The sequence below is a fragment of the Heterocephalus glaber genome, unplaced genomic scaffold (assembly GCF_053883595.1).
Source record: "Heterocephalus glaber isolate CG9 unplaced genomic scaffold, H.glaber_assembly_v1.0 deba00000546, whole genome shotgun sequence".
NCBI classification, from domain to species: domain Eukaryota; kingdom Metazoa; phylum Chordata; class Mammalia; order Rodentia; family Bathyergidae; genus Heterocephalus; species Heterocephalus glaber.
Genome location: NW_028258147.1, coordinates 28,018,507 through 28,044,123, shown reverse-complemented (window position 1 = coordinate 28,044,123; position 25,617 = coordinate 28,018,507). Strand labels below are relative to the sequence as shown.

General features: G+C 38.0%; 1 protein-coding gene across 19 annotated transcripts in view; it reads right to left on the bottom strand.

Annotated features, from left to right (window-relative positions):
• The window catches only part of Col28a1 (collagen type XXVIII alpha 1 chain), a 241,244-nt gene that overhangs the window by 26,824 nt on the left and 188,803 nt on the right, over positions 1–25,617 (bottom strand). For all 19 annotated transcript variants that reach the window (XR_015448746.1, XM_021242833.2, XM_021242826.2 and 16 more), the window contains 3 exons: positions 18,127–18,163; positions 15,973–16,521; positions 14,360–14,517 (listed from right to left, as the gene is read on the bottom strand). Coding sequence is in view for 18 of the 19 variants with exons in the window: in XM_021242833.2 (XP_021098492.2) it covers positions 14,360–14,517; positions 15,973–16,521; positions 18,127–18,163 (744 nt within the window). In the remaining variant the exon portion in view is untranslated. The remainder of the gene's footprint in view (positions 1–14,359; positions 14,518–15,972; positions 16,522–18,126; positions 18,164–25,617) is intronic.

The following is a 25,617-nucleotide window of genomic DNA, read 5'->3' as shown; positions in this document are numbered from 1 at the left end:
CAATAAAAGAACTCAACAACAACAACAAAAATCCAGGGCAAGACAAGGATGACTAACATTGTAAAATCATCAAATGTTTATCTTTGGCTGATGATTGTAAGATCACCACATGCTTATCCTATACCATGTACTTGAGCAAATGTACCCTACTGTATACTTGAGCTTTGCAAATGCATTACTCACATGCTGACCTTGTCCCCTTCCCAGAAACAAAGTCTAAGACTCTGATTGGTCTAGCCCACACCAATCAACAAGACAGTCTACCCCTATAAGTATGGGCACCTGCCATTCTCACTGGCATCCTGACTGGGATGCCCCCTCTCTTGCAGCACCACTTTGATGCTCAGAGAACTTCTCTTCCACTTTCTCTGTATTTGTCACACTTTAAATAAACTTTTGCCTTGTGCTATATCAGTCCTGACTCCCTCTCTTCCTGCTAAGAGCTCTACTTCTTCATTGTTCACTGAAATGAGGGCAAGGACCTGAGGAGATGTGGGGTGTCACTCAGAGATGCCCCCTGGCAGACACAATAATGTCTACAATGCAGCAGGGAAGGAATCAGCAATGGGAATCTGCAGAGGACTCAACTCTTGACTATATCCAGACCAGTTTAGAGAATTCTTCCTACCTAGTTTGTATTTTGGACCAAAGGAATCCTGAGGCAGTCCTGTGGGAGAGGGGACATTGAAAGGAGGGGAAGGAGGACAGAAAAGGAGATGTATTTTACAGAGATCTTGAGCAGAAACCGGCCTTATCATCCACATCAGCAGGCTTTCCAGTCCAAAGGGAGCTCAGGTGGGAGGTCTTTGTAAGATTAAACTGGATGAGGACATTGGGTTATATGGTACTGACCTGGACTAGACATTTTAATGACTAAAATTAGATCATTCTGTGGGGCCAAAATAAATTAGAGGATTTTTTATGATCTGAGAGGAACTGAAAAGGCAGTGATACCCTCCCCTTTTCATTCATGGGGAAGGGGACAAATCTACCCACAGGTTTGAATAGGATAAGAAAAAGAACAAAGTTGTCTTCCACTAGCAGTTCACTTTATTTGTCCTGGCAGAAAGTCAATACTCAGAAAAAGGCGCTGTTATTCTGATAATCCTGGTAGTAATTTTAGTTACCACATTGACGAAAGGAAGCTGTACCATCCTTTGTGATGACGTCAATGTGTAGTTCCGTGTACAGACTGTAAAACAGTCTCTAGGCTGAGCTCCAGAAATAACTCCCAGGAGAAAACTATCAAACTGACTTGTTAAAAGAGCTATAGCCCCAGCCATGGTCATAAGTATGGAAAATCAAGAGTGTCCCATCAAAACTTTTGAATCCTTGAACACAGTGCCAGAGTTGCAATCTGAGAATGATTAAGTCACTGTCATTGTTTCACCTACTAACTATAACACTTGCAAAGCTGGATGCTGAATGTTGCAATCCTGTTGAGGGAAAATTTAGGGCCATTATGGTCCTACTTGTCCCCAGCAATAAACATCACAGCAGGCAGGTAGCCCTGCTCTCAGTCTTGCCTTTCAAGTTTATTAAACTTAGAAACAGAATGCTAGCTATAAAGGGATCAGAGAAATCCAATTTTGACTTTTCAGCCACTGCAGTATGAGAAGATACCATAAGAGGTGGCTGGAATTGATGAATAATTTCCTGCGTATGAAAGGACATATGCCAGTGGTCTGCTCTATCTAAAGGATGAAATATTGCATTAAACTGGGATTTTTTTTAAATCAATTTTATTGAATTATAATTTGCATATAAGAAATTGTAACTATTTGAAGTGTACAGCTCAGTGACTGTTGGCAGATAATATAAATGTAATCACTAACATAATCAGGATATAAAATCATTAGACATAGTGCATGCATGTAGTCCCAGCTGCTTGGGAACCTGATACAGAAGGATCACTTAAGCCCAGGAGTTTAAGGCTAGCTCGTGTAACACAGTAAGACTATATCCTCCTCTCCTAAAGAAACAAAAATGAAACCACATTTTCTTTATCCAGTCTCCAGTTGATGGGCATTTGGGCTGTTTCCAAGTTTTAGCTATCACAAACTGTGCTGCTATGAACATGAGTGCACATATATCACTGTGGTATGATTCTTTTAATTCTTTGGGGAACATCCCCAGCGGTGGAATAGCAGGGTCAAATGGGACTTCCACTCCTAATTCTTTGAGGTATCTCCATACTGATTTCCACAGTGCTTGCACCAGTCTACACTCCCACCAGCAGTGGAGCAGGGTTCCTCTTTCCCCACAGCCCCGATAGCATTTGTTATTGGTTGATTTCATGATAGCAGCCATTCTTTCTCGAGTGAAGTGGAATCTCAGTGTTGTTTTCATTTGCAACTCTCGAATGACCAGTGATGTTGAACATTTTTTCATGTATTTATTTGCTATTTTTACTTCTTTGTCTGAGAAATGTGTGTTCATTTCAGATGCCCATTTTCCGATTGGGTCTTTAAATTTGGGAGGTCTGATCTTTTTCATTTCTTTATAGATTCGAGATAGTAGACCTTTGTCTGAGGAAAAGCAGGTGAAGATATTTCCCCACATTGTGGGTTGTCTCTTCACACTGCTGCTGGTTTCTCCTGCTGTGCAGAAGCTTTTTAATAAGAAAAGATCCCACTTGTTGATTATTTGTACTACTTCACGGGCAACTGAGGTTTTGTTCATAAAATCTTTTCCTACACCAATGTCTTCAAGAGTTCTACCTAACCTCTGTTCCAACTGGTTCAGAGTTTCTATTATAATATTTAGATCTTTAATCCACTTTGATTTTAGTTTAGTGCATGGTGAGAGATATAGGTCTAGTTTTAATCTGTGGCAAGTTGAAACCCAATTTTTCCAGCACCATTTATGAAAGAGGCTAGCTTTCCTCCAGTGAGGGTGTTTGGCTCCTTTATCAAAGATGAGATGGCTGAGTGTGTCTGGCATTGTTTCCTCATCTTCCAATCTCTTCCACTGGTCCTCAGGTCAGTTTCTTTGCCAGTACCATGCTGTTCTTATCACAGTAGCTTTGTAGTATATTTGCAGATTGGGGATTGTGATACCTGCTGCCATGTCTCTGTTACCTAGAATTGCTTTTGTTATTCTGGGTCTCTTCTTGTTCCAAATGAATTTTTGGATTGGTTTCTCAAGGTCTGTGAAGTATGCTGCTGGGATCTCAATTGGAAATGCATTGAATCTATATAGCAGTTTTCGAAGTATGGCCATTTTCACTATATTAATCCTTCCTATACAGGAACAGGGAATATATTTCCATTTTCTGACATCTTCAGTCTCTCTTTTCAGAGTGCCATAGTTTTCAGAGAAGAGGTCTTTGCTTTCTTTTGTTAGGTTGATTCCTAAGTATTTCAGTTTTTAGGATGCTATTGTGAAAGGAATTATTTGCCCTATTTCTCTCTCAGTGAGTCTGTCATTGGTGTAGAGGAAAGCTATTGACTTTCGTGTGTTGACCTTGTAACCAGCTACTTGACTGAATTTGGTTATTAAGTCTAGAATAGACTTAATTGGTGGAGTTCTTGGGGTCTTCTATATCAAGTATCATGTCATCTGCAAATAATGACAATCTGACTCCTTTGTTTTCTATCTTTAATTCTTTTATTTCTTTCTCTTGCTTAGTTGCTGTGGTTAATGTTTCCAAAACTACATTGAACAAGAGTGGTGATAGTGGACATCCTTGTCTTCTTCCTGATTTTAGTGTAAAGGATTTCAGTTTTTGACTATTTAGTATGATATTGGCGGTTGGTTTTTCATAGATAGCTTTTATCTGTTTGAGGTAGAGACCATCTATTCCAATTTTTTGTAGGGTTTTTATCATAAATGCATGTTGGATTTTGTCAAGTGCTTTTTCTGCATCTATGAAGATAATCATATGTTTTTTGTCCTTGGCTCTATTGATATAGTGTATTACATTGATTGATTTGCATACGTTGAACCACCCCTGCATCCCTGGGATGAATCCCACTTGATTAGGGTGAATGATCTCCTTGATGATCTTCTGCTTTCTATTTGCCAGTATCTCATTAAGGATTTTTAAAACTATGTTCATTAGTGAGATTGGCCTATAGTTCTCCTTTTCGGTTGGGTGTTTCTCTGCTTTGGGGATCAAGGTGATGCTTGCTTCCAGGAATGAATTTGGGAGTATTGCTTCCCTTTTAATTGCATTGAAGAGTTTAAACAACAGTGACAGTAGTTCCTCTCAAAATGTCTTGTAGAATTCAGCAGTGAAGCCATCAGGGCCCAGGCTTTTCTTCATTGATAAGTTTTTAATTACGTTTTCAATTTCCTTGGTTGATATTGGGTTATTTAGAATTTTTACATCTTCTTCATTCTACTTTGGTAATTTATATGTATCTAGGACTCTGTCCATTTCTTCTGTGTTTTCCATCTTATTTGCACATAGGTTCTGGAAGTAGGTATTGATGATTCTCTGGATTTGTGCTGGGTCTGTTGTAATTTTACCCTTTTCATTCCGAATTGCATGGATTTGGGCCTTTTCTTTCCTTTTTCTGATAAGGTTGGCTAAGGGTTTGTCAATTTTGTTGATTCTTTCGAAGAACTAACTCTTGGCTTCATTGATTTTTTTGTATTGTTCTCTTAGTCTCCATTGCATTGATTTCTCCTCTGATCTTTATAATTTCCTCCCTTGTATGAGCTTTGGGTTTGTCCTGCTCTTCTTTGTCTAGATGCTTGAGGTTCAGCATCAGGTTGTTTAATTGGGCTCATTTTGTTTTCCTAGTATACGTATTCACTGCTATGAATTTCCCTAGTAAGACTACTTTCATTGTACCCCATAGAATCCACTATGTTGTATTGTCATTGTCATTTAATTGAAGGAGCTGTCTGATTTCTTCTTTAATTTCCTCTGTTACCTATTGGTTATTCAGAAGTGTGTTGTTCAATTTCCACGTGTTTATGAAATTTTTCCAGTTTCTTTTGCTATGGATCTCCAATTTCATCGCACTATGGTCTGATAATATACAAGGGATAACTTCAATTCCTTTGCACTTAATTAAATACATTCAATGCATGAGTATGTGGTCTATTTTGGCGAATGACCCATGTGCTACTGAGAAGAATGTGTATTCTGATTTTGTGGGTGGAACACCCTGTAAACATCTGTTAAGTTCATTTGTTCAAGAGTTTGATTGAGTTCTAGTATTTCATTACTTATTTTTTGTCTAGTTGATCTATCTATTTGTGACAGTGAAGTATTGAGGTCCCCCACTACAATTGTATTAGTGCATATATGACTTTTCATGTCTGTTAGTATTTGTTTTATATAGTTGGGCACACTAGTGTTTGATGCATAGATATTTATGTTTGTCATCTCTTCCTCTTGGATTGTTCCTTTTACAAGGGTGTAGTGTCCTTCTTTGTCTCTCTTAATCAGTGTTGCTTTGAAATCTACTTGATCTGCAAAGAGGATAGCTACTCCTGCTTTTTTTCAGGTTCCCATCACATGGAGTATTATTTTCTACCCTTTAACTTTCAGTCTATGAGTTTCATTTTGAATTAAGTGTGTTTCTTGTATGCAGCATATTGTTGGATTTTGCTTTGTGACCCATTCTGCCAGTCTATTTCTTTTGATTGGTGAATTGAGACCATTAAAATTGATGGTTATAACTGAAACATATTGATTTATCATTGCCATGACTTTTTCTTTTTGTTGGGTTCTCCCCCTTTACATTTAATTTCTTGTCATGCCAGATGGGTTCATTCTGCTTTGCTTCCTGGAGTTGTGATCCTCAACGTCTCTTCCTAGGATATTGTGTAAAATTTTTTGGAGTGCTGGGTTGGTATTCATGAAGTTCGTAAGGTGCTCTTTGTAATGATAGTATCTTATTTCTCCATCCATTTTGAAAGATAGTTTTGCAGGGTACATCAATCTGGGTTGGAGGCTGTTTTCTTTTAGGGCTTGGAATATGTCACTCCAAGCTCTTCTTGCCTTGATGGTTTGTGTTGAGAAGTCTGCTGTGATTCTGATGGGCTTTCCTTTGTATGTGATTTGTTTCTTTTCTCTAACTGCTTGTAGAATTTTGTTCTTCTGTTGAGTTTCTGGAATCTTAACAATTATATGCCTATGTGTAAATTTTTATTGATCAAGGCCAGCTGGAGTCCTGTGTGCCTCACTTATCTGTATGTTAATTTCTTTTCCCCTCCTTGGGGAGTTTTCTGCCATTACTTCTGTGAAGAGTTGTTTTATGTCATCTGCACTCTCTCCTGTTTCTTCTTTGACTCCTCAGTCTTAATGTTTTTCTTCTTTGCTTTGTCTAGCAGCTCCTGGATTGATTTCTCATGTTCCCTTACAATTTTGAAGTAGTTTTTCTTTTCCTGGTCTCTAATTACAATCTTATCTTCTATATCTGAAACTCTCTCTTCACATTAGCTCATTCTCATGCATAGCCTTTACTGGACTTTTTGTTCTCCTGGAAATCTGTTTGCATCTGTTTTATGGATTCCATTTGTTTCCTATGTTGGGATTCCATCATGTTCCTCAGCTCCTCTCTAGATTTATTAACTATGTCTTGCACTATGAGCACAATCTGCTGTTATCTGAGAAATTATTTCTGATTTCATTTTTTCCAGATCCTCTTTTGCTGCCATTTCAGTGTGTCCAGGTGGTTGAGTATCAGAGTGTTCCATGTCATTTCCCTTTCAGGTTGCTCTAGGTGATCTGGAAGTCTGGTTTTGAGACTTATTTACATGTCTTCTCATTTCGACCCCGGGGCGGGGGGGGGGGGGGTGGTGCTGTTGGCGCCTTCGCTGCTCACCTCCTCTGAGCTGGGAGAGATGGGACAGTGACTCAGAAGGCCCTTCCTCTGGGCTGGGAGCGGTGGGACCTTTTGAAGTTTTCAATAGCATTGGTTATAACCTTTTGGGAAAATTACTTCATTTAACAATGTAATATGAGTAAACAAGCTACAAAATTTTCTGTTGTACTTTTATTTTTTGTATTCTGTAAGTTTCTTAGAACATTGAAAGAAAATATAGACTCACTCATTTATGTTATTTCTCCTGCTGACTCTACTGTCACCGAGTCTTACTCCTAAGTTAAAATATGTACTACAGTAAAATACAAGCTGCAATAGAATTATATGTAAATGAAATAACTTAATGGTTAATTTTAAAAGATGAAAATATATAAATGATACCATCAACAGGTAATGAATAAACAGGAAAGGATGAAGAGAAGAGAGATAGGAGACAAATTATGACTATATAATATTATTCTTATAGAAAATTCAGCAGACCCTCCAGTTATAACTGGTCTGACATATGAACAACTTGGGTTATGATCAGAATTTTAGTTCTAACTTATGGCCAAAGTCTTGAGTTACAACCTGAATGCTGGCCACTTGTGCTTCCAGATGGTCTCAGGTATAGATTTAACCCTTAATGTGTTCTGGAAGGAACATTACAACATCCTTTACTGTGTGGAGTTAATTGAGAAATCCTGGGCCAATGTCTAAGGACACTGAGATCTGCCCGTATACAAGAGAGAGATTTTGAAGGCTGTGTAGAGGAGCCTGGGCCTTCAGTCGACCAACTTGATTTATAACCATCCTCACAAATGAATTGAGTTCATAAATCAAGGCTCCACTGTAAATGAAGAGGTCTTGATCTAAGATAAGAATGTTATCGATGAGGAGAGAGGTTTATAGGGTACAAAGTAGGATGCTAAGAACACACCAAAGAAGTTAGTGCCAGTGAGCATGCAAGGGAAAGTAAGAAAGGATGATGGATTCATCCCAGGTTTCTTATCAGATGCCTGGCAGGTTGGTGGGAAAGTGATGTTCCTGTAAAAAGAAAATTTAGAGAAACAACATTATGACTATGTTCCATGATGAATGCCTGTGGAATACCCAGAATAAGGTGTTCATGGGCCATCAAAAGTGAGTGTGGGGCCCAAGAAGAAGGTTGGGTTAAGAAGGCAGATTTAACAGCAGTGGACATGTGTGGAAATGGACTCAGTGAGGATGCGGAATAAGAGAAATAGGTTGAGGGTGGATCTCGGAGAAATTCATAGTTTAATGTTCAAGGGATAGGCAGAGAAAGAAAAATCCTGGCAGCAATTGAGAAATGATACTCCCAGAGGAGAACAAAAGTTAAGACTCTCAAAATCAAGGAAAAGTTTTTTTTAAAAAAAGAGAAGCCATGCTGTTACATGCAAAAGAGAAATCAGAACTACAGCAACAGGACTGGCAATCATCAGGTCATTGGTGGCTTATTTTTAGCAAGATTTTAGTGGCACAGTGAGGCAGTAGCCTGACTTCAGAGGATTTCCCAATGGGAAATGATGAGCTGAGAGGGAAGATAGTGACAGGGAAGGAAGAAGGGTAGGAATATGAGGAAGAAAGGGAAAGAAAGGGAATGCAAAAGACAAAAAGAAAGAGACACCAGAGACTGCCCTGAGTAATTATTTTATTATGAAAAGATAGAAAAAGTTAAGACATTAGCAAGAAGAACATGTGGACCATAGGAGGGCTAGGGGCATTTTTCAATAGGTGAGTCTGAACCCTGTTTACCAACCCTGGGGAAGGAGGGAGAAAAAATGCTAGAAAATGGCACAACAGTGAAGCAAAGACCTGCATTTGGAAAAGACAGAAAGTAGCAGGTCTAAGAGCACAAGTGTCACCTTAGAGCTAAGAACGGAGCTCAGAGCCAGATTCTGGGATGAAGGGCCCATTTGACTCTATTATATCTGAACCAGTTCTTTCAAAAATTAGGGCCAGCGATTTAGCTCAGTGCCACTGCACCTCCCTTACAAGCACAAGGTCCTGAGTTCAATCCCTGGTGGTACCAAAAAAAAGTTCTTTCAAAAATTGCCCTTGAAGCCTGGTCTCAAAAGCAGCTTTGTTTAAGAGGATCTTGAGATGGAGTAAGAATGAATAAGCGTGGGGAAAGAAGAGTATGAGATGGAGAGATGACAAGAGTGAAATGGAAATGGAGAGTGGACAAAGAGAGGATGGAGCAGCCAGCAGTTGGTCACTATGCTAGTTTTCTATAATGTACAGTGGTATAGAATACAAGTTTTTTTCATGGAAATGAGGAGCCAGCATCCTAGACTTATGGCTGGCATTGCATATATCAGGCACAATCAGGAAGTAGAAGAGGAAGACTCATAGATCCCTTTCTCTTCCACTACACTGCCTCCAGCTAATGCAAGAGCTTCCCAGAGGGGCTCTTCCCAAACTGGCCTGATCATATCAGTGTTCAGGTTGGTTGTTCTGGAACCTGCTATGCGAGAATCTCACAGCCTCCCTTCTACAGAGAGGAAGAAAGCTTGCTGCCAATTCTCTAAGTTACAGTCAGAAAACAATTTTTCATAATACAAAAAGAGAAAAGTTTTTAGAGTCTCCTTTCTACTTCTTCCAAGGGAAAAAAATCTAAAATATTATTATAAGAAATTAGCTCCACTGAATAAATACCCTATGTACTGACATAATTTTATTTATCAAGGCATTTAGAATGACAGTGTCTTCCTTTAGGAAATTAATAAGCTTGTGGGCTTAATGGACCATAACTGGATATAACCAATTGGCCTAATAAGGTGTTGATTTCAGTTTACTGTATTGCTCCCATTTGGAAATCTTAACCCAAATGATCAAATCAAAAAGAATAAAGGAAGAGGAAATGTTAAGATTATTAATCCCATAAAACATAATATTTTTATGCATATATTTTTATAACAGTATAACTTAATTTTAATTTTAATTTTTTATTGGTGTATGTTTGTGATACATAATAAATACATTCATTATAGGGTCTTGGAATATAAACATATTACACTTTGACCCTTCTTATCTCCCCTTTCCCTTCTCTCTTTCTCATCTCTCCTCAACTCCAGAACCCTTCCCATCTTCACAAAGGGTATCTGATATCTTTCACTGAAGAAAATCTTCAGATTTCTCTTTGAGCCCAATAATTAATAATAGCATTCATTAAATCAATAAGCAATTATTGAGCATTGACTATGTAAAGTTTTATATTATAAGTAGGACACAAAGTTTAATTAGGAACACATTATTTCCTCAAGGAATTTAAATCCATTAGGAAAGCTGAGGAACATACATAAATAATTATTAATTATATAAGATGCAAGAAATTCCAAAAGAAAGCATAAGTCACCCCCAGATTTTAGCAGAGGGGTTGAATAGAATGAAAGCACATATTTAGCATTCCAAGATTGGCCTGTGAGAGAAACAGAGGTGGAGACTGCCTAAGTATTATGAAGTCAGTAAAGCTGAGCTTTCTATTTCCCTGTTTCCCAACATTCTTGTTCCAAGATTATTAAAGTTCATCTATCCAGGATCAGGTCTAATTCCACAGTCAGATGCAGTGCTTAAAATGTTAGTCCTTCTTTGAGGTGGAAGCCACTAACTTAGACTTCATACTATAATACTAATAATTGATATCACACTTTTCTTCTAAGAATAGATTTTGGTAGAAAGAAAAGAAAGCAGGAATGACAGAGGTAAGTATCTTAAGGGAGTGATAAAAGGGACAGCCCAGAAAAGAAAAGAAGACACAAAAAAGGGAAAGGGAATTTCTGAGATCATTTCTTGTTTTGCGGCACTGCCTAGAGTAGGCTCTAAAACAATCTGAGAATCTGAAAGTTTTAACAAATCCACTTTATTTTAAATGCTTGGATAGTGTAAAATTAGATAAAGATAGATGTACATTCACAGAAATAGAAATATGTTTTTACATTTATGTGTGTATACGATAGAAAGATGGATATGTATTTTCAGACTAAATATTTATTAGGAAATCAATTGTTTAAAAATTCAGTTTTGCCTTGGTGCTTCTACAAAGTGAGCCAAAGTGAGAAGGCCTAGCAACAAGGGAGGCTATGGAAGATGCTCCAGTTCACTGCAGGCTCCTACTGTCTTAAATGCCCCCTAGAGAAACTTAGCTGACATTCAATTTCCCTCTATTAGCACTCTGTTTTATAAATCCAAGCTTTTTGGATCTACTGTTCTAATGCCATTGCCCCTGTCCCCAGTTACCACACACTTCATCTGCCATATCTTTAATGTCACCTATCTCTCAGGGTCATCAGACTTCTAGAGACCTGACACCGGAGGTATATGGTCTTACTGGTCCTCATTCTGGATGTCCCTCAAGTACTTTACAGTATACAAACTAAACATCATTTTCCTTTAAAAATCTATCCTTCCTCTTAGAGCCTCCATCTCAGTATATGGTGTTTCATTACACCTGTCTCCAAGATAGAACCCAACAATTATGAAAACTCCTTCCTCTCTCTAATCTCCAGTCCATTTAGTCACTGCCAAGCATGGTCATGCAAACTTATATTCATAGCACTTGAGAGGCTGAGACAAGAGAATTGCTCCAAGTTTGAGGCCAGCCTGAGATATACATCATGAGACCCTATCTCAAAAAAAAAAATCTGTTCAGTCAGTAAATCCTGCTATTCTACCCTAAAAAAGGCTTTCCAATTTGCATCTTTTTTTAATTCTCATTGCCTCTGCCTTAGTTTAGGGCATTATTCTCTTTTTCCTTGACTATCACACCTTACAGCCCAGCCTCCACTTTCCTCCCCTTCTCTTTCAAGTCACCTTCACACTGTAACCAGGGTTATTCTTTCTGTGAGCCAGTCATAACCACATGGCCTTTGCTTTACAGTCTCTGCTATCTCCTGGCTGTCTGACCTATGGGTGAAGGTCAAGCTCCTTAATTCGACATAGAAACAGTCTAATTAGTCCTTATAAGTGTGCCTCTGACTCTCACCATTCTTCCACACACACTCTTAGGTACAGTTAGATTGAACTTATCCTCTTCTCTTGAAATGTCAAGAATCTCCCTTTGCCCACATGTCCCCTGTGCTGGAAACATCCTTTCCCTACTTTTCCTTTGAAAAACTCTTAGCCATTGTCAATTCTTCAATCAATGACACCTTCCCTATGAAGCTTTCTTTTTCTGGGGATTACATGTTTGCATCCCTACAAAATTCATATACTGAAACCTGAATCCCCAATGTGATGGCATTTGGATGTGAGGGTTTGGAAGATAATTAGGTCATTTGAAGGAAGCCCCCTTGAATGGGCTTAGTCCCCTTTAAAAAGAGTCATAAGAGAGATGAGTTTTCTTTCAGCCACATGAGGACATAGCAAGATGGCTGTCTACAAACCAGGAAGTAAGCCGTCATCAAACTCTAAAATTCAGACTCCTCAGTCTTTGGAACCATGAGAAATAAATGTTTCCTGGTTTTTTGTTGTTGTTGTTTTTTGTTGTTGGTACCTGGGATCGAACTCAGGTCCTTGTGCTTGAGAGGCAGGCAGCGGAACCACTGAGCTAAATCCCCAGCCCAATATTTGCTGTTTAAACTACCCCAGCCTAATATTTTTAGTCTTAGTCCAAGCTGACTATATTACTTCACATTACTCTCCCTGAAATTAATTGTACCATCACTTGTACTTCATCCACAGTTCTGTTGAAACTCTTAAAGCCTACATGCATCTTGCACTTATCCATTTCCCTGACAGACCATGGGCTTCTCTCAGGCAGGAGCTAGGTCTTACAAAGTAACACCTAGCAGAGCAATAAATAATCAATACACAGTACTAGAATTCATTGGTGTTAATTTAGACACAAAATGTCATTGAGCAGCTACGAGGAGGGCTTAGCTCAAACATGACTGACTTCCTGGATAAAACCTGAGCTCACTCTTTTTTATGGAGACTTTAGGAAATGTCTAAATATATAGTAGGAAACTGATTGTTTACATAGATCGATCAGAAGAAGCACAAAGTGATAAGACACAAACAAGAAAAGTGGTCCATGTTCAAGAGGAAGTAGTGTATATTATTGTCTACAATTTACTTTAAAATGCTTAGTATATCCCAAGGTTGGAAAACCCATGGGCCAAGTATCAGTCTCTATCTGTTTTTGTAAGTAAATTTTTGTTCTGTTTTGGTGCTGGGGATTGAACCCAGAGCCTCCGGCAGGCTGAGCACATACTCTACTGCCTCTGTTTTTGTGATTAAGTTTTATCAGAACATTGTCATGTTCATCCCTTTAAGTATCATCTATGGTGACTTTTGTACTTCAAAGACAGTCAAGTAACTAGAAATTGAGTTGTGCAGAAGCCAGTAGTATTCAGCATGAGACCCTTTACCAAAAGAGTGTGCTGACCTCTGGTATAGCACAGGTGGTAAAATAAATCAGCAGGTGTGTTGATTTCAAAGCAATTCAGGAGCTGTCTTGCACTAATTGGAATTATTCATTTTGAAGTCAGTGTTTAATAAATAGGACTATGTTAGAAGCTCTCTGCCTTTTTTGAACAGGTATAAAAATCTACTGAGTTCTGTAGACTGTGGCCTTAAGAAAGTATCCTAGGTCTGATTCCTGAATGACTCTGGTCTAGTTCCTGCTCTGGATGTTCATCTAACAAAACAGACGGTTGAATCCCGATATTAGAATCCTGTGCACTTGCTATTGGTGACAAGTTCATGTAAATGAAGAAATACATGGTACAGGGACTTCACTGAACTTAAAGAATAGGGGCATGACTGTGAGCCTGTTTGCTACAGGGTGTCCATATGTGTAGTAGAAACCAGTCTAGATTTGCATTAGCTGTAAACTGGCGAGAAAGACTGTAGTACTCACCAGTAACTAACTGAGGGCTCTCTAGTTTTCACCTGAAGAAACTACTAGTTGCTTATAATCTAATCTGTTAAGTGTGTTCACAGGAGCTTACTATGAGGAAATCATATTTGTCTTCATTGATTCAGGAGGTCATTATTCCAAAGACACATGTCCAGGGAGCTCTGAAATAGAGTGTCCACCTAGCACCAAATGCATACAGCCTCTCTCTCGCCACAACTCTGAGCACAAAAGTGGAAGCTCAATGAGCAAGAGTGGGGCTGGGAGTTTGGGAAGGTGGAGGGATAGACATGTGCAAACTCTGGAAAGACTCAAGAAGGTACCAAGTAGAAAGTGGATGCATAGTACAATGAGGGAAGAGTAGTATCCTGGTATGAAAGAAGTAAGTAAGCAAATTCAAATAATGTAGTATTAATCTGTCCTAATATATATGATTGTTTTGGGCATGACAGGCATATAGTATAAAAATATTATTTGCAATATTTAATAAGTAATTATCAAATATGGACTTTTAAAAAATATCATACTTGTGTTTACAAGCTGTAGAGCTATTTCAGACCTGGAAATGTAGAATCAAGGTGCTAATATTTGAGCCAAGGATCTGCAAATGCAACATAACCCCACCTATTGCGACAGGGCAGGGAGGTGATCTTTGATGTAAAACAGACAGAATATACCACTTTACATCCAAAAGATAAGCAAGACAGTTACTTACTGGTTCAGAAACTTCTTGTGGAGGCTCTGGAGTGGATTCATTGAGTTCTTCCCCCAACATCCCAAACCCAGGTCGAAGCGATGCTGTACCAAAAACTTGAACAAGATAGGAATCAAAATCCTCACAAATTGTTTTAGACAACTTTTGTTTCAGAGTGTCTTTAAAAGAGAAATAGAAAGGGAGATAGCAGGAGCAATAAATGTTACTTAAAGCCTGTTTAAAGAGATTCTTAAAACAAAACATCACATTATTTAGGATCAACTGTTAAAGTAGACTAATTTAGAAAGCAAGTTTATACATCTATAAGAGGTTATCTAAAATAACTATTTAATAATACACAACGGCACAAAAAGACAAAAGAGTTACTTAAATGCTTGTTTATACCAAGTGTTGGTTAACTGAGGATACTCTGTGTAATGGGCTAGCCTCACTCATTATAAGTTACATAAGCAATTACTTCTGGTTTTAGGATAGCAAAAGGCCATCCAGCCCAAAAATATAATCCTCATGACTTCTAACAAATTACAAACTTCTCCAGATAAGATGATAAAGTTCTTTGATTATTAAAATATAACCTTTTCTGAAACATGTAAGGTGTGGGTCATTCTAACAAATGCTTAGCCCTGTAAGATTGATTATATCAGATATACCCACCAGTCACCCAGCAAAATGGTAAGGAAATGAGACACTAGATGTTAGAAAGCTCTAGAGAAGGAAGGAAAAGGAAAGTGGAAAGCTAGGCTGGTGGTGCTGGCACCCAGAATAGACAAGGCATGGGGCACATGCCCAGCCACAAAAGTCCGTGCTCCCAGGTAGGTAGCAGAGGAAAGATGATGACAAACTGAAGCCTGCAATCACGTTAGCACAACTTTTATTTACTTCACAAGCTTGCATGGATAGGCCCTGCCAGAATGAGTCATCAGTTTCCAAAGCATTGGGGTATATTTCATTGTAAAGTGATACAGACCCTAAACATAGATGAGTCAATGTCTTAGGTTGCCTCATTAGTAAATGTTAGTTAATGTGAAAGAGTAAACTTAGCATAGGGAAGCCATGAGATTAGCATTAGTATGATGTGTATCTAAAAGGTTATTCTTTAAGATAAAGTCCTGAGATCAGCCAGTTTTCATTTAAACCAAAAGCTAGAACATATCATCTAATTAATCCCAGTTACTTGTGCCTCTCCTCACTTTAGATTATTATAACTATCATTGAACAAGCATTTTTTACTTCATTTTGATTTTATGGATGTTTTCTGCCTTGTTGTTGGCTTGCTCTATCCTTTATTCTAGATAGGTAATTTTCTGAACATTAATCAATCAGTAATATTCCCAAATCCTGTTCTTTCTCTTTATTATTGTCTGTTGACCATACTCCAATTTAAAAAGGTCCAGGGTCAACTCAGCACTTACTACACATGAATAAAAACAAAGAATTATCTTTCCAAACAGAATGATACAAACTTTCATTGCCTTCTATAGGGTATGAGTTACAATTTAACATTGTCATGATAAGCCTCATTAACCTCTTGATTTCTATTTTTGGTCAGGAGAATCTAGTAACATAACGCATGGAAGAACGAAGTAAAGTCCTTTCTCTAGGGACACTCATACCTTGCAGGGTAAAGAAGTCATCAAATTGATACACATGCTCTGCGTCAGTAGCAATTACACTCATTTCTTGGTGGAATATTTCAAAATTAGGGTCATTTTTCTTCACCACCCCAATCACAAATCTCTCCACGTTAGCATCATTGGCATCTTTCACCACTTCAGTTAGTTTCTTTTTATCTCGAGAATCTGTCTGTCCATCAGTGATGACCAAGGCCACCTTCTTTACTCCTGGCCTTGCATCCCTGAACATGTCATTGGCTGCTTGAAGAGCAGTGGCTGTGTAGGTGCCTTCCCCCAGATACTGCATGTGGTCCACGGCCAGCTTGAAGTCATCCTTGCTGGAGAACTGTTTCAAATTAGCAACCATCTCCACCTTATGGCTGTAATTGATTATGCCTATGCGGGCTGTGACAAGGTCCAGAGTGACCCGGTCAGCCAGAGTCTTCACAAAATTCTGGATGATCTGGAAGTTCTCTGGCCCCACACTTTCTGAACTGTCAATCACAAACACCAACTCCAGTGGAATCGCTTTGCATTTGGGCCCACAACCTACAAGGAGGATATTGAGATGGAAATACTGCAGGAATGAAAAAAAAGCCACCCCTGGATCATTGAATTGTGTGCCACATTGGAGGGGCAAGAAGGGTAAGGGTGAACCTGACTTCCTTTTCTGAGACTGTGGCAACCACTGAAAACTGTCTACTTTCTAATTTCTACACTTGGCTCTTTTTCAAAAAGTATGTATTTTTGAAGGAAAGAAAAACACTTTGCAGTAGATGAAAATAATAAACATCTATGTGTCCATTCCTTAAATTAAAACAGAATAGTTTTTAAAAGTTAGCATGCCCTGTGTATTCCTTCCCAATAATACTTTTCTCCCTTCCCCTAACTACGAACTATCCTAAATTTGCTCTTCATTCTTCCATTTGTGCTTAATCCGAAAGCTGATATTTCAGCCTTCAACCACATTCTTATTTGAAAACAGAGACTTGGTTGCCAGCATGCCCAATGGATGAAGTAATGGGATGAAAAATTTTAATTGTAGGGAAGCACTGGGACCTTAAACTGTACACAAGAATAACTCTCCTTAAGTATTCTAGTTCAGTATCCAGGCACCCTCACCAACATGGCGGGTTCCATGTTACCAGAGAGGCCAGTAGTCCATCTATACTACAGAACCCTTCAAGAGGAGTGATCTGAGAGAATACAGTCAATAAACAACTTATATTCACATCATTTAGCAGTCATTCAATGCAGTTTCCAGAATCCATAAAAAATAAAAATTATCAAGGTTCAATTTCTTTATATTCTCACGTTGTCCAACAATCCTTTCACCAAAAAAGCATCAGGAAACTGGCTGCCATTTTACAGGGCTCCCAAAACTCAGAAGCCACATCCAAACTGGCTCATCACCATGGAGTCCCAGACTCATTCTGAGGTCTGAAAGTCTTTTAAGGGACAAGCCAGTTCTAGGATTCTCTGGATGGAAAAACAATATTCCTGCCTCTGTCTAAGCACACAAGTTTCTCTCGTCATTGTTCCATTAATCTGTTCCTTTCGCCTAATCTCTCTCTTTTTTCACTTCCTATCGCTGGTAACTATTTTTTAAGTCTTAAGTGTTCAGCCAGCGAAGCATTTATATATAGTTGTGAGGCAAGATGAACACCTGAATGTCCTCCTTCCTTAGCAACCAAGGGCAAGGCTGGAAATTGTGCTCAAAACTCAAATCAGAAGGATTCCTTGGCTTCAGGAAAAACATAGACCTAATAATGAGCATAATCATCATATTCAGTATAGCTAGACTGGGCTCAGATACCAGTTGGGCTCATGCAGTCATATTTTCTTTGTTGCATTTTTCTTCCCAAACTCAAGTAAATGGCACCAACTGCAAATGAGTACAGTGCTTCCAAAAGACTGGCTTCCACACGTTCTGCCCTGGTACCTTCACACTCCCTAACTACCATGAGAAGATGAGTTTCTTTGCTCAAGTCAGGGTTTCCAAGCTCTGTCACTGCTTCCTCTCGGTTTCTCTCTGACTTCAGATGAACTTCACATCTCCCCAGTAGCTATGTACTGTGCATCTACTGAGTAAACACATTATCCCACCAACATATCACACAGTAAGGATGGTACTTTAAAGGGCTGAAATCTTACCACATATTTCAAAAATAAGTTTGATAATTTCTTCTTTCTGGGAAAAAAGGGAAAATATATTAACATTAGATGTATGACTATAATATTTTTTTCCTATAGTAAAGATGTCTTATTACAGTCAGCATAGTCAGCACTTAATCCTTCCCCTGTAGAAAATAAAATGAATAGCACAGAAGTTAAAAGTTAGACATAATATATCATAACTAAAATGACATTGGATTGTGATAATAGCTCAAAATTTTGGAGGTCAAATTGCAACTCCAGAGTTTTTCAGCTATGTGACATTGGCAATTAAGTGACCTAATAATACCTGTGTCTCAGGAATGTGGTGCAGATTAAATGAGGTAAAAGCACCAGACTCCTAGAACAGGGCCTGAGTCCACTAAGCACTACCTACAGTGCGTGGTACTACATGTGTTTTCAGCAATATTATTTATACCACATGTGCTGAGCAACAAAGACAAGTACCAGAGCCTAAAGAGAACTCATTCTATGCCACATATCCCTCCTCTTTTTCTGTACACATTTCCAATTTTTTAAAAAATTAATTTTATTGGTACATTTCATTGGTACATTTTAGGTATACAATTCATTTACATTTATCATTGGGTGTTTGTACCTGTACATGATATACCTTGGTTCTTATTTTTTCCCCATTACCTGTGCACCCTTTACCCCCTCCGCCCTTACCTATTTACATAGATTTCATTTCCATTTTTTTTTTCTTTTCTCATAGTTTTTCCTTTCCCCTTCCCCTCCCTTCACTCCTTCATCTTTGGACCTTTTTTCCTATTTCAAATTATCAATTATTCATTTTAATCATTTTAACCCCTGTTTACACTATCAGTTTCTCACAGTAGTGAAACTATTCAGTATTTACACATGTGTCCTATTTATTTCACTTAAGAGTATGGTCTCGATACACATTTCCAATTTTGAAAGTCTACTCATCACTTTCCAATTATTCTGAATTTGGCCCCTCCACAAAATGTCCTGGTGATGCTGAATACTCCTTTTTTGTCCTGCTACCCATCAGCTCCATCTGAAGGGCCTGAGATGGGCTGGGAACTAGAAATGAGGTTGTCAATGCCCCCCCCCCCCGTGTTTACAAGAGACTGGAATGAGGACTAGAGCAGGTAGGATTCTACATTTGCCAAAGACACGAAGCCAAGAGGGATGATTAACAAGCCTAGATCTCAACAAAGAGGAGCAGTAGGCTCAATCCAAGAGGATAGAATTTAACAGATGTAAAAGTAGTTTAAAGAGTACACCTAAAATAACAGAATTGGGGGTTAGAAGAGACACAGCTGTTGACATGACTTAAAAGCAGTATACATGGTAATGATTCAGGTCATTTTAATCTAATTTAATTTTTAAAATTATAAATTGAGTAAAAGTCAATGGTTCGAACTGGCTACTTAAAAAGAACTCCAATACAATTCTAAGGTATAGTAATAAAGTTACATAAAACAAAGGAGTCAACAGTCACCTTTTCTTTTGAGGCCTTATCATACTTTTCAACATTTAGAGAGATGTTTAACAAATGTAAAACTATAATGCATACAGAAAGGGAAATATATATGTCTATAGTGAGTATATCTAAAACAGAAAATATATGTATTTATATATTTCTATTTAATTTTCTACATGTGGAGTAAATACTCTTCACCAAATTTTATGATTGCAGTTTTTCACTTAACATTGTATTACAATTTTCTATATTACTAAGTATTCTGAATAGCTTGTTCACTAAAGTCAAATGCATGGTCATTTGTAAGGCTCTTTGATAAGTGATGCTAATCTATCCTCCAGAGAAGTTGCAGTAACTAACCCTCCCCCAACAGCAATACACAAGATATCTTTATGAAGGGAGCTTATGAAGTTTGGGCCTGGCTGAGTTTGATGCACATGTAGATCACACATAATTCTAGTTGTTATTATTATTATAAAGTCACTGCACTTTGATACAGTAAAATATGTTTAAAATTGTATTTGTTAGTGAGGTCGATTGTACTTGTTAGTTACTTCACGTGCATGCTTCCAAGTTGCATTCTCTCATGCACAGTCTCTGTATGTCCTTTATCCCACTTTTTCTTTGGGATGTTTGTCCTTTACTGACTTATAAAAGCAATGTATATATTAAGGTTTGGCTTTAATCCTGTCAATGTAGTTTTATAGAATAATCAGGTATAAAATGTTTTAATTAGTTGCACAGACCAATCTTTTCCTCATATCTTTACTTTTAAGTGACCAAAATGGTTCATTCTTACTAAATTGCTGAGTAACTACCTTGGCCACTTGGTACCAACAGTGAAGTCACAACTTTATGCCCATCAAAGGATTCAGAACCCAGTAGGAACCAGACAAACAAGAAAAAGACTTTTGTAAATGCTACATAGAGCCAAAGAGCTATGTGGGTCAGACAGAAATGCTACAGGTCAGTAGGAAAGATTGAGCCAGAGGTCCAGGAGTCCAGGGAATCCAATGACTCTGACTAGTTTTGGGGAAGCAGGTGAATAGTTCAGGTAGGCAAAACAGCATTCACACAAAGCACATTGACTTAAAGTACTTGAGTGAACTTGTGACTCAGGGTATGTGGCAGAAAGAATGACAGGAAATGTAGAAGAAAGATGACACTAAAGGACTTAGTTTTTTTATTGAAGGTGTAAACTTTATCCTGGGCAATGAGATACATGTGATTCCTAAACAAAGAGAAGCTCTGGTTTTACTTTTTCATTCTTTTTAAAAATTTTATTGGTGCATTTTAGGTATACAGTATAATGACATTCATCTTTGGAAATTTGCACCTTTACTTAGTCTCTCTTGGTTCTTATTTTTCACCCTTGCCCAGCCCTCCCTTCAACCCCTCCAGTCCTCTCTATTTACAAAGATTTTGTTCCTATTTTTCCATTTTCTCATATTAATCCCATTCCCTTCCATCCTTTCCCCTAGCCCTCCCACTTCCTTCCCCTTTGCCCCTTTTCTTCCTATTTCACATTACCTATTATACATTTAGTCCTTATTTACATTTTCAGTTTCTCACACTAGAGAAACTTCAGAATTTACACATGTGTGTCCTATTTATTTCACTTAAGAGTATCACCTCAATGTGCATCCATTTAGCTATAAATGTCTCTAATTTCTCATTTGTTATGGCTGAGTAGTAATCCATTTTATTTTTTTAAAACCACATTTTTTTATCCAGTCTCCATTGGCATTTGGGCTGCTTCCAAGTTTTAGCTATTATAAATTGTGCTGCTATGAACATTGGTACACATATTTCACAGTGGTATGATTCTTTTAATTCTTTGGGGAAGATACCCAGCAGTGGAATAGCAGGGTCAAATGGGACTTCCAGTCCTAGTTCTTTGAGGTATCTCCATACTGATTTCCACAGTGCTTGCACCAGTCTACACTCCCACCAGCATTGGAGCAGGGTTCCACTTTCCCCACAGCCCCACCATCATTTATTATTGGTTGATTTCATGATGGCAGCCATTCATTCTGGGGTGATGTGGAATATCAGTGTTGTTTTCATTTGCATCTCTTGGATGACCAGTGATGTTGAACATTTTTTCCTCTGTTTATGTGCTATTTCTACTTCTTTGCCTGAAAAATGTCTGTTCATTTCAGATGCCCATTATGGGACTGGGTCTTTAAATTTGGGAGGTCTGATTTTATTTTAAGTTCTTTATAGATACTCTATAGTAAACCTTTGTCTGAGGAACAGCAGGTGAAGGTTTTTTCCCACATTGTGTGTTGTCTCTTCACACTGCTGCTGGTTTCTCTTGCTGTGCAGAAGCTTTTTAATAAGAAGAGATCTCACTTGTTGATTCTTTGTGCAAGTACACGGGCAACTGAGGTTTTGTTCATGAAATCTTTTCCGACACCAATGTCTTCAAGAGTTCTACTTATCCTCTGTTCCAGCCGGTTCAGTGTTTCTATTTTAATATTTAGATTTTTAATCCATTTCAATTTTAGTTTAGTGCATGGCGAGAGATATAGGTCTAGTTTTAATCTTTGGCAAGTTGAAACCCAATTTTTCCAGCACCATTTATTAAAGAGGCTATCTTTCCTCCAATGAGGATGTCTGGCTCCTTTGTCGAAGATGAGGTGGCTGAGTGTGTCTGGAGCTGTTTCTGCATCTTCTAATCTGTTCCACTGGTCCTCAGGTCTGTTTCTTTGCCAGCACCATGCTGTTTTTATCACAGTAGTTTTGTAGTATAGTTGCAAGTTGGGGGTTGTAATTCTTCCTGCCATGTCTCTGTTACCTAGAATTACTTTTGCTATTCTGGGTCTCTTCTTGTTCCAAATGAATTTTTGGATTGTTTTCTCAAGGTCTGTGAAGTATGCTGCTGGGATTTCAAATGGGATTGCATTGAATCTATATAGCAGTTTTGGAAGTATGGCCATTTTCACTATGTTGATCCTTCCTTCCCAGGAACAGGGGATATCTTTCCATTTTCTGATATCATCTTCAATCTCTCTTTTCAGAGTGCTATCGTTTCCAGAAAAGAGGTCTTTGATTCCTTTTATTAGGTTGATTCCTAGGTATTTCAGTTTTTTGGATGCTATTGTGAAAGGAATTATTTGCCCTATTTCTGTCTCAGTGAGTCTGTTCGTGTAGAGGAAAGCTATTGATTTTTTGTGTGTTGACCTTGCATCCAGCTACTCTACTGAACTTGGTTACTAAGTCTACAAGACTTTTAGTGGTGTTCTTGGTGTCTTCTATATAGAGTATCATGTCATCTGCAAATAGTGACAGTTTGACTTCTTCATTTTCTATCTTTATCGCTTTCATATCTTTCTCTTGTATAATTGCTGTCGCTAATGTTTCCAAAACTATATTGAACAGGAGTGGCAATAGTGGACATCCTTGTCTTATTCCTGATTTTAGTGTGAAGGATTTCAGTTTTTGACCATTTAGTATGATATTGGCTGTTGGTTTTTCATAGATGCCTTTTATCAGATTGAGGTAGAGGCCATCTACTCCAATTTTTCATAGGATTTTTATCATAAATTCATGTTGGATTTTGTCAAATGCTTTTTCTACATCTATGAAGTTAATCATATGGTTTTTGTCCTTGGCTGTATTGATATAGTGTATTATATTGATTGATATGCATGTTTTGAACCATTCTTGCATCCCTGGGATGAATCTCACTTGGTCAGGTTGTATGATCTTCTTGATGATCTTCTGCATTCTATTTGCCAGTATCTTATTAAGGATTTTTGCATCTATGTTCCTTAGTGAGATTGGCCTATATTTCTCCTTTTCGGTTGGGTCTTTCTCTGCTTTGGGGATCAAGGTGATGCTTGCTTCCAGGATTGAATTCAGGAGTATTGCTTTCCTTTCAATTTCACTGAAGAGTTTAAACAGTAGGGGCAGTAGTTCCTCTCTAAATATCTTGTAGAATTCAGCAGTGAAGCCATCAGGACGTGGGCTTTTCTTAGTTGGTAAGTTTTCAATTACATTTTCAATTTCAATGATTGACATTGGATTGTTTAGAATTTTTAGGTCTTCTTCATTCAACTTTCGTAATTCATATGTATCTAGGAATCTGTCCATTTCTTCTGTGTTTTCCATCCTATTTGCATATAAGTTTTGGAAGTAGGTATTGATGATCCTCTGGATTTCTGCTGGGTCTGTTGTAATTTCACCCTTTTCATTCCTAATTGCATGGATTTGGGCCTTTTCTTTCCTTTTTCTGATAAGCTTGGCTAAGGGTTTGTCAATTTTGTTTCTTCTTTCAAAGAACCAACTCTTGGCTTCATTAATTTTTTGTATCATTCTTAGTCTCCATCACATTGATTTCTGTTCTGATCTTTATAATTTCCTCCCTTGGATGAGCTTTGGGTTTGTCCTTGTTTTCTTTTTCTAGAAGCTTGAGGTTCGGCATCAAGTTGTTTAATTGGGCTCGTTCTGTTTTCCTAATATGCATATTCACTGCTATAAGACTGTTTTCATTGTGTCCCATAGATTCCAATATGTTGTACTGTCATTGTCATTTAATTGCAGGAACTGTCTGATTTCTTCTTTAATTTCATCTATTACCCATTGGTTATTCAGAAGTGTGCTGTTCAATTTCCATGTGTTTATGAAATTCTTGGTTTCTTTTGCTACTGATCTCCAATTTCATCGCACTATGATCTGATAATATACAGGGGATAACTTCAGTTCCTTTGCACTTACTTAAACATGTTCTATGGGCAAGAATGTGGTCTATTTTGGAGAATGACCCATGTGCAGCTGAAAAGAATGTGCATTCTGATTTTGTGGGGAAGAATACTCTGTAAACATCTGTTAAATTCATCTGTTCAAGTGTTTGATTGAGTTCTAGTATTTCATAACTTATTTTTTGTGTAGTTGATCTGTTTGTGACAGTGGGGTATTGATGTCCCCCACTACTACTGTATTAGTGCATATATGACTTTTCACGGCCATTAGAATTTGTTTTATATAGTTGGGCATGCTAGTGTTTAGTGCATATATATTTAGGGTTGTCATCTCTTCCTCTTGGATTCTTCCCTTTACAAGGCTGTAGTGTCCTTCTTTGTCTCTCTTAATCAATGTTAGATTGAAATCTACTTGATCTGAAAAGAGGATAGCTACTCCTACTTTTTTACAGTTCCTGTTGCATGGAGTATTGTTTTCCACCTTTAACTTTCAATCTATGAGTTTCTTTTCGAATTAACTGTTCCTTGTATGCAGCATATTTTTGGATTTTGCTTCTTGACCCATTCTGCCAGTCTATTTCTTTTGATTGGTGAATTGAGACCATTAATATTGATGGTTATAACTGATATGTATTGACTTATCATTGTCATGACTTTTTCTGTTTGTTGGATTCTCCCCCTTCGCTTTTAATTTCTTGTGGTGCCCTGGGGATTCATTCTGCTGGGCTTCCTGGGGTTGTGATCCTCATTGTCTTTTTCTAGGATTTTGTCTAAAATTTTTTGGAGTGCTCGTTTGGTAATCATGAAGTCCCTAAGGTGCTCTTTGTCATGAAAGTATCTTATTTCTCCATCAATTTTGTTTTTTTGTTTTTTTGGTTTTTTTGGTACCGGGGATCGAACTCAGGACCTTGCGCTTGTGTGGCAGGTGCCAGAACCACTGAGCTAAATCCCCAGCCCCATCCATCAATTTTGAAAGATAGTTTTGCAGGGTATATCAATCTGGGTTGGAGGCTGTTTTCCTTGAGGGCTTGGAATACATCACCGCAAGCTCTTCTTGCCTTGAGGTTTTGCATTGAGAAGTCTGCTATGATTCTGATGGGCTTTCCTTTGTATGTGATTTATTTCTTTTCTCTAACTGCTTGTAGAACTTTGTTCTTCTGTTGAGTTTCTGGAATCTTAACAGTTATATGCCTACGTGTCCATTTTTTTTGATCAAGGCTAGTTGGAGTCCTATATGCCTCACTTACCTGTAAGTCAAGGTGTTTTCCCCTGCTTGGGAAGTTTTCTGGCATTACTTCTATGAAGAGTTTTTTT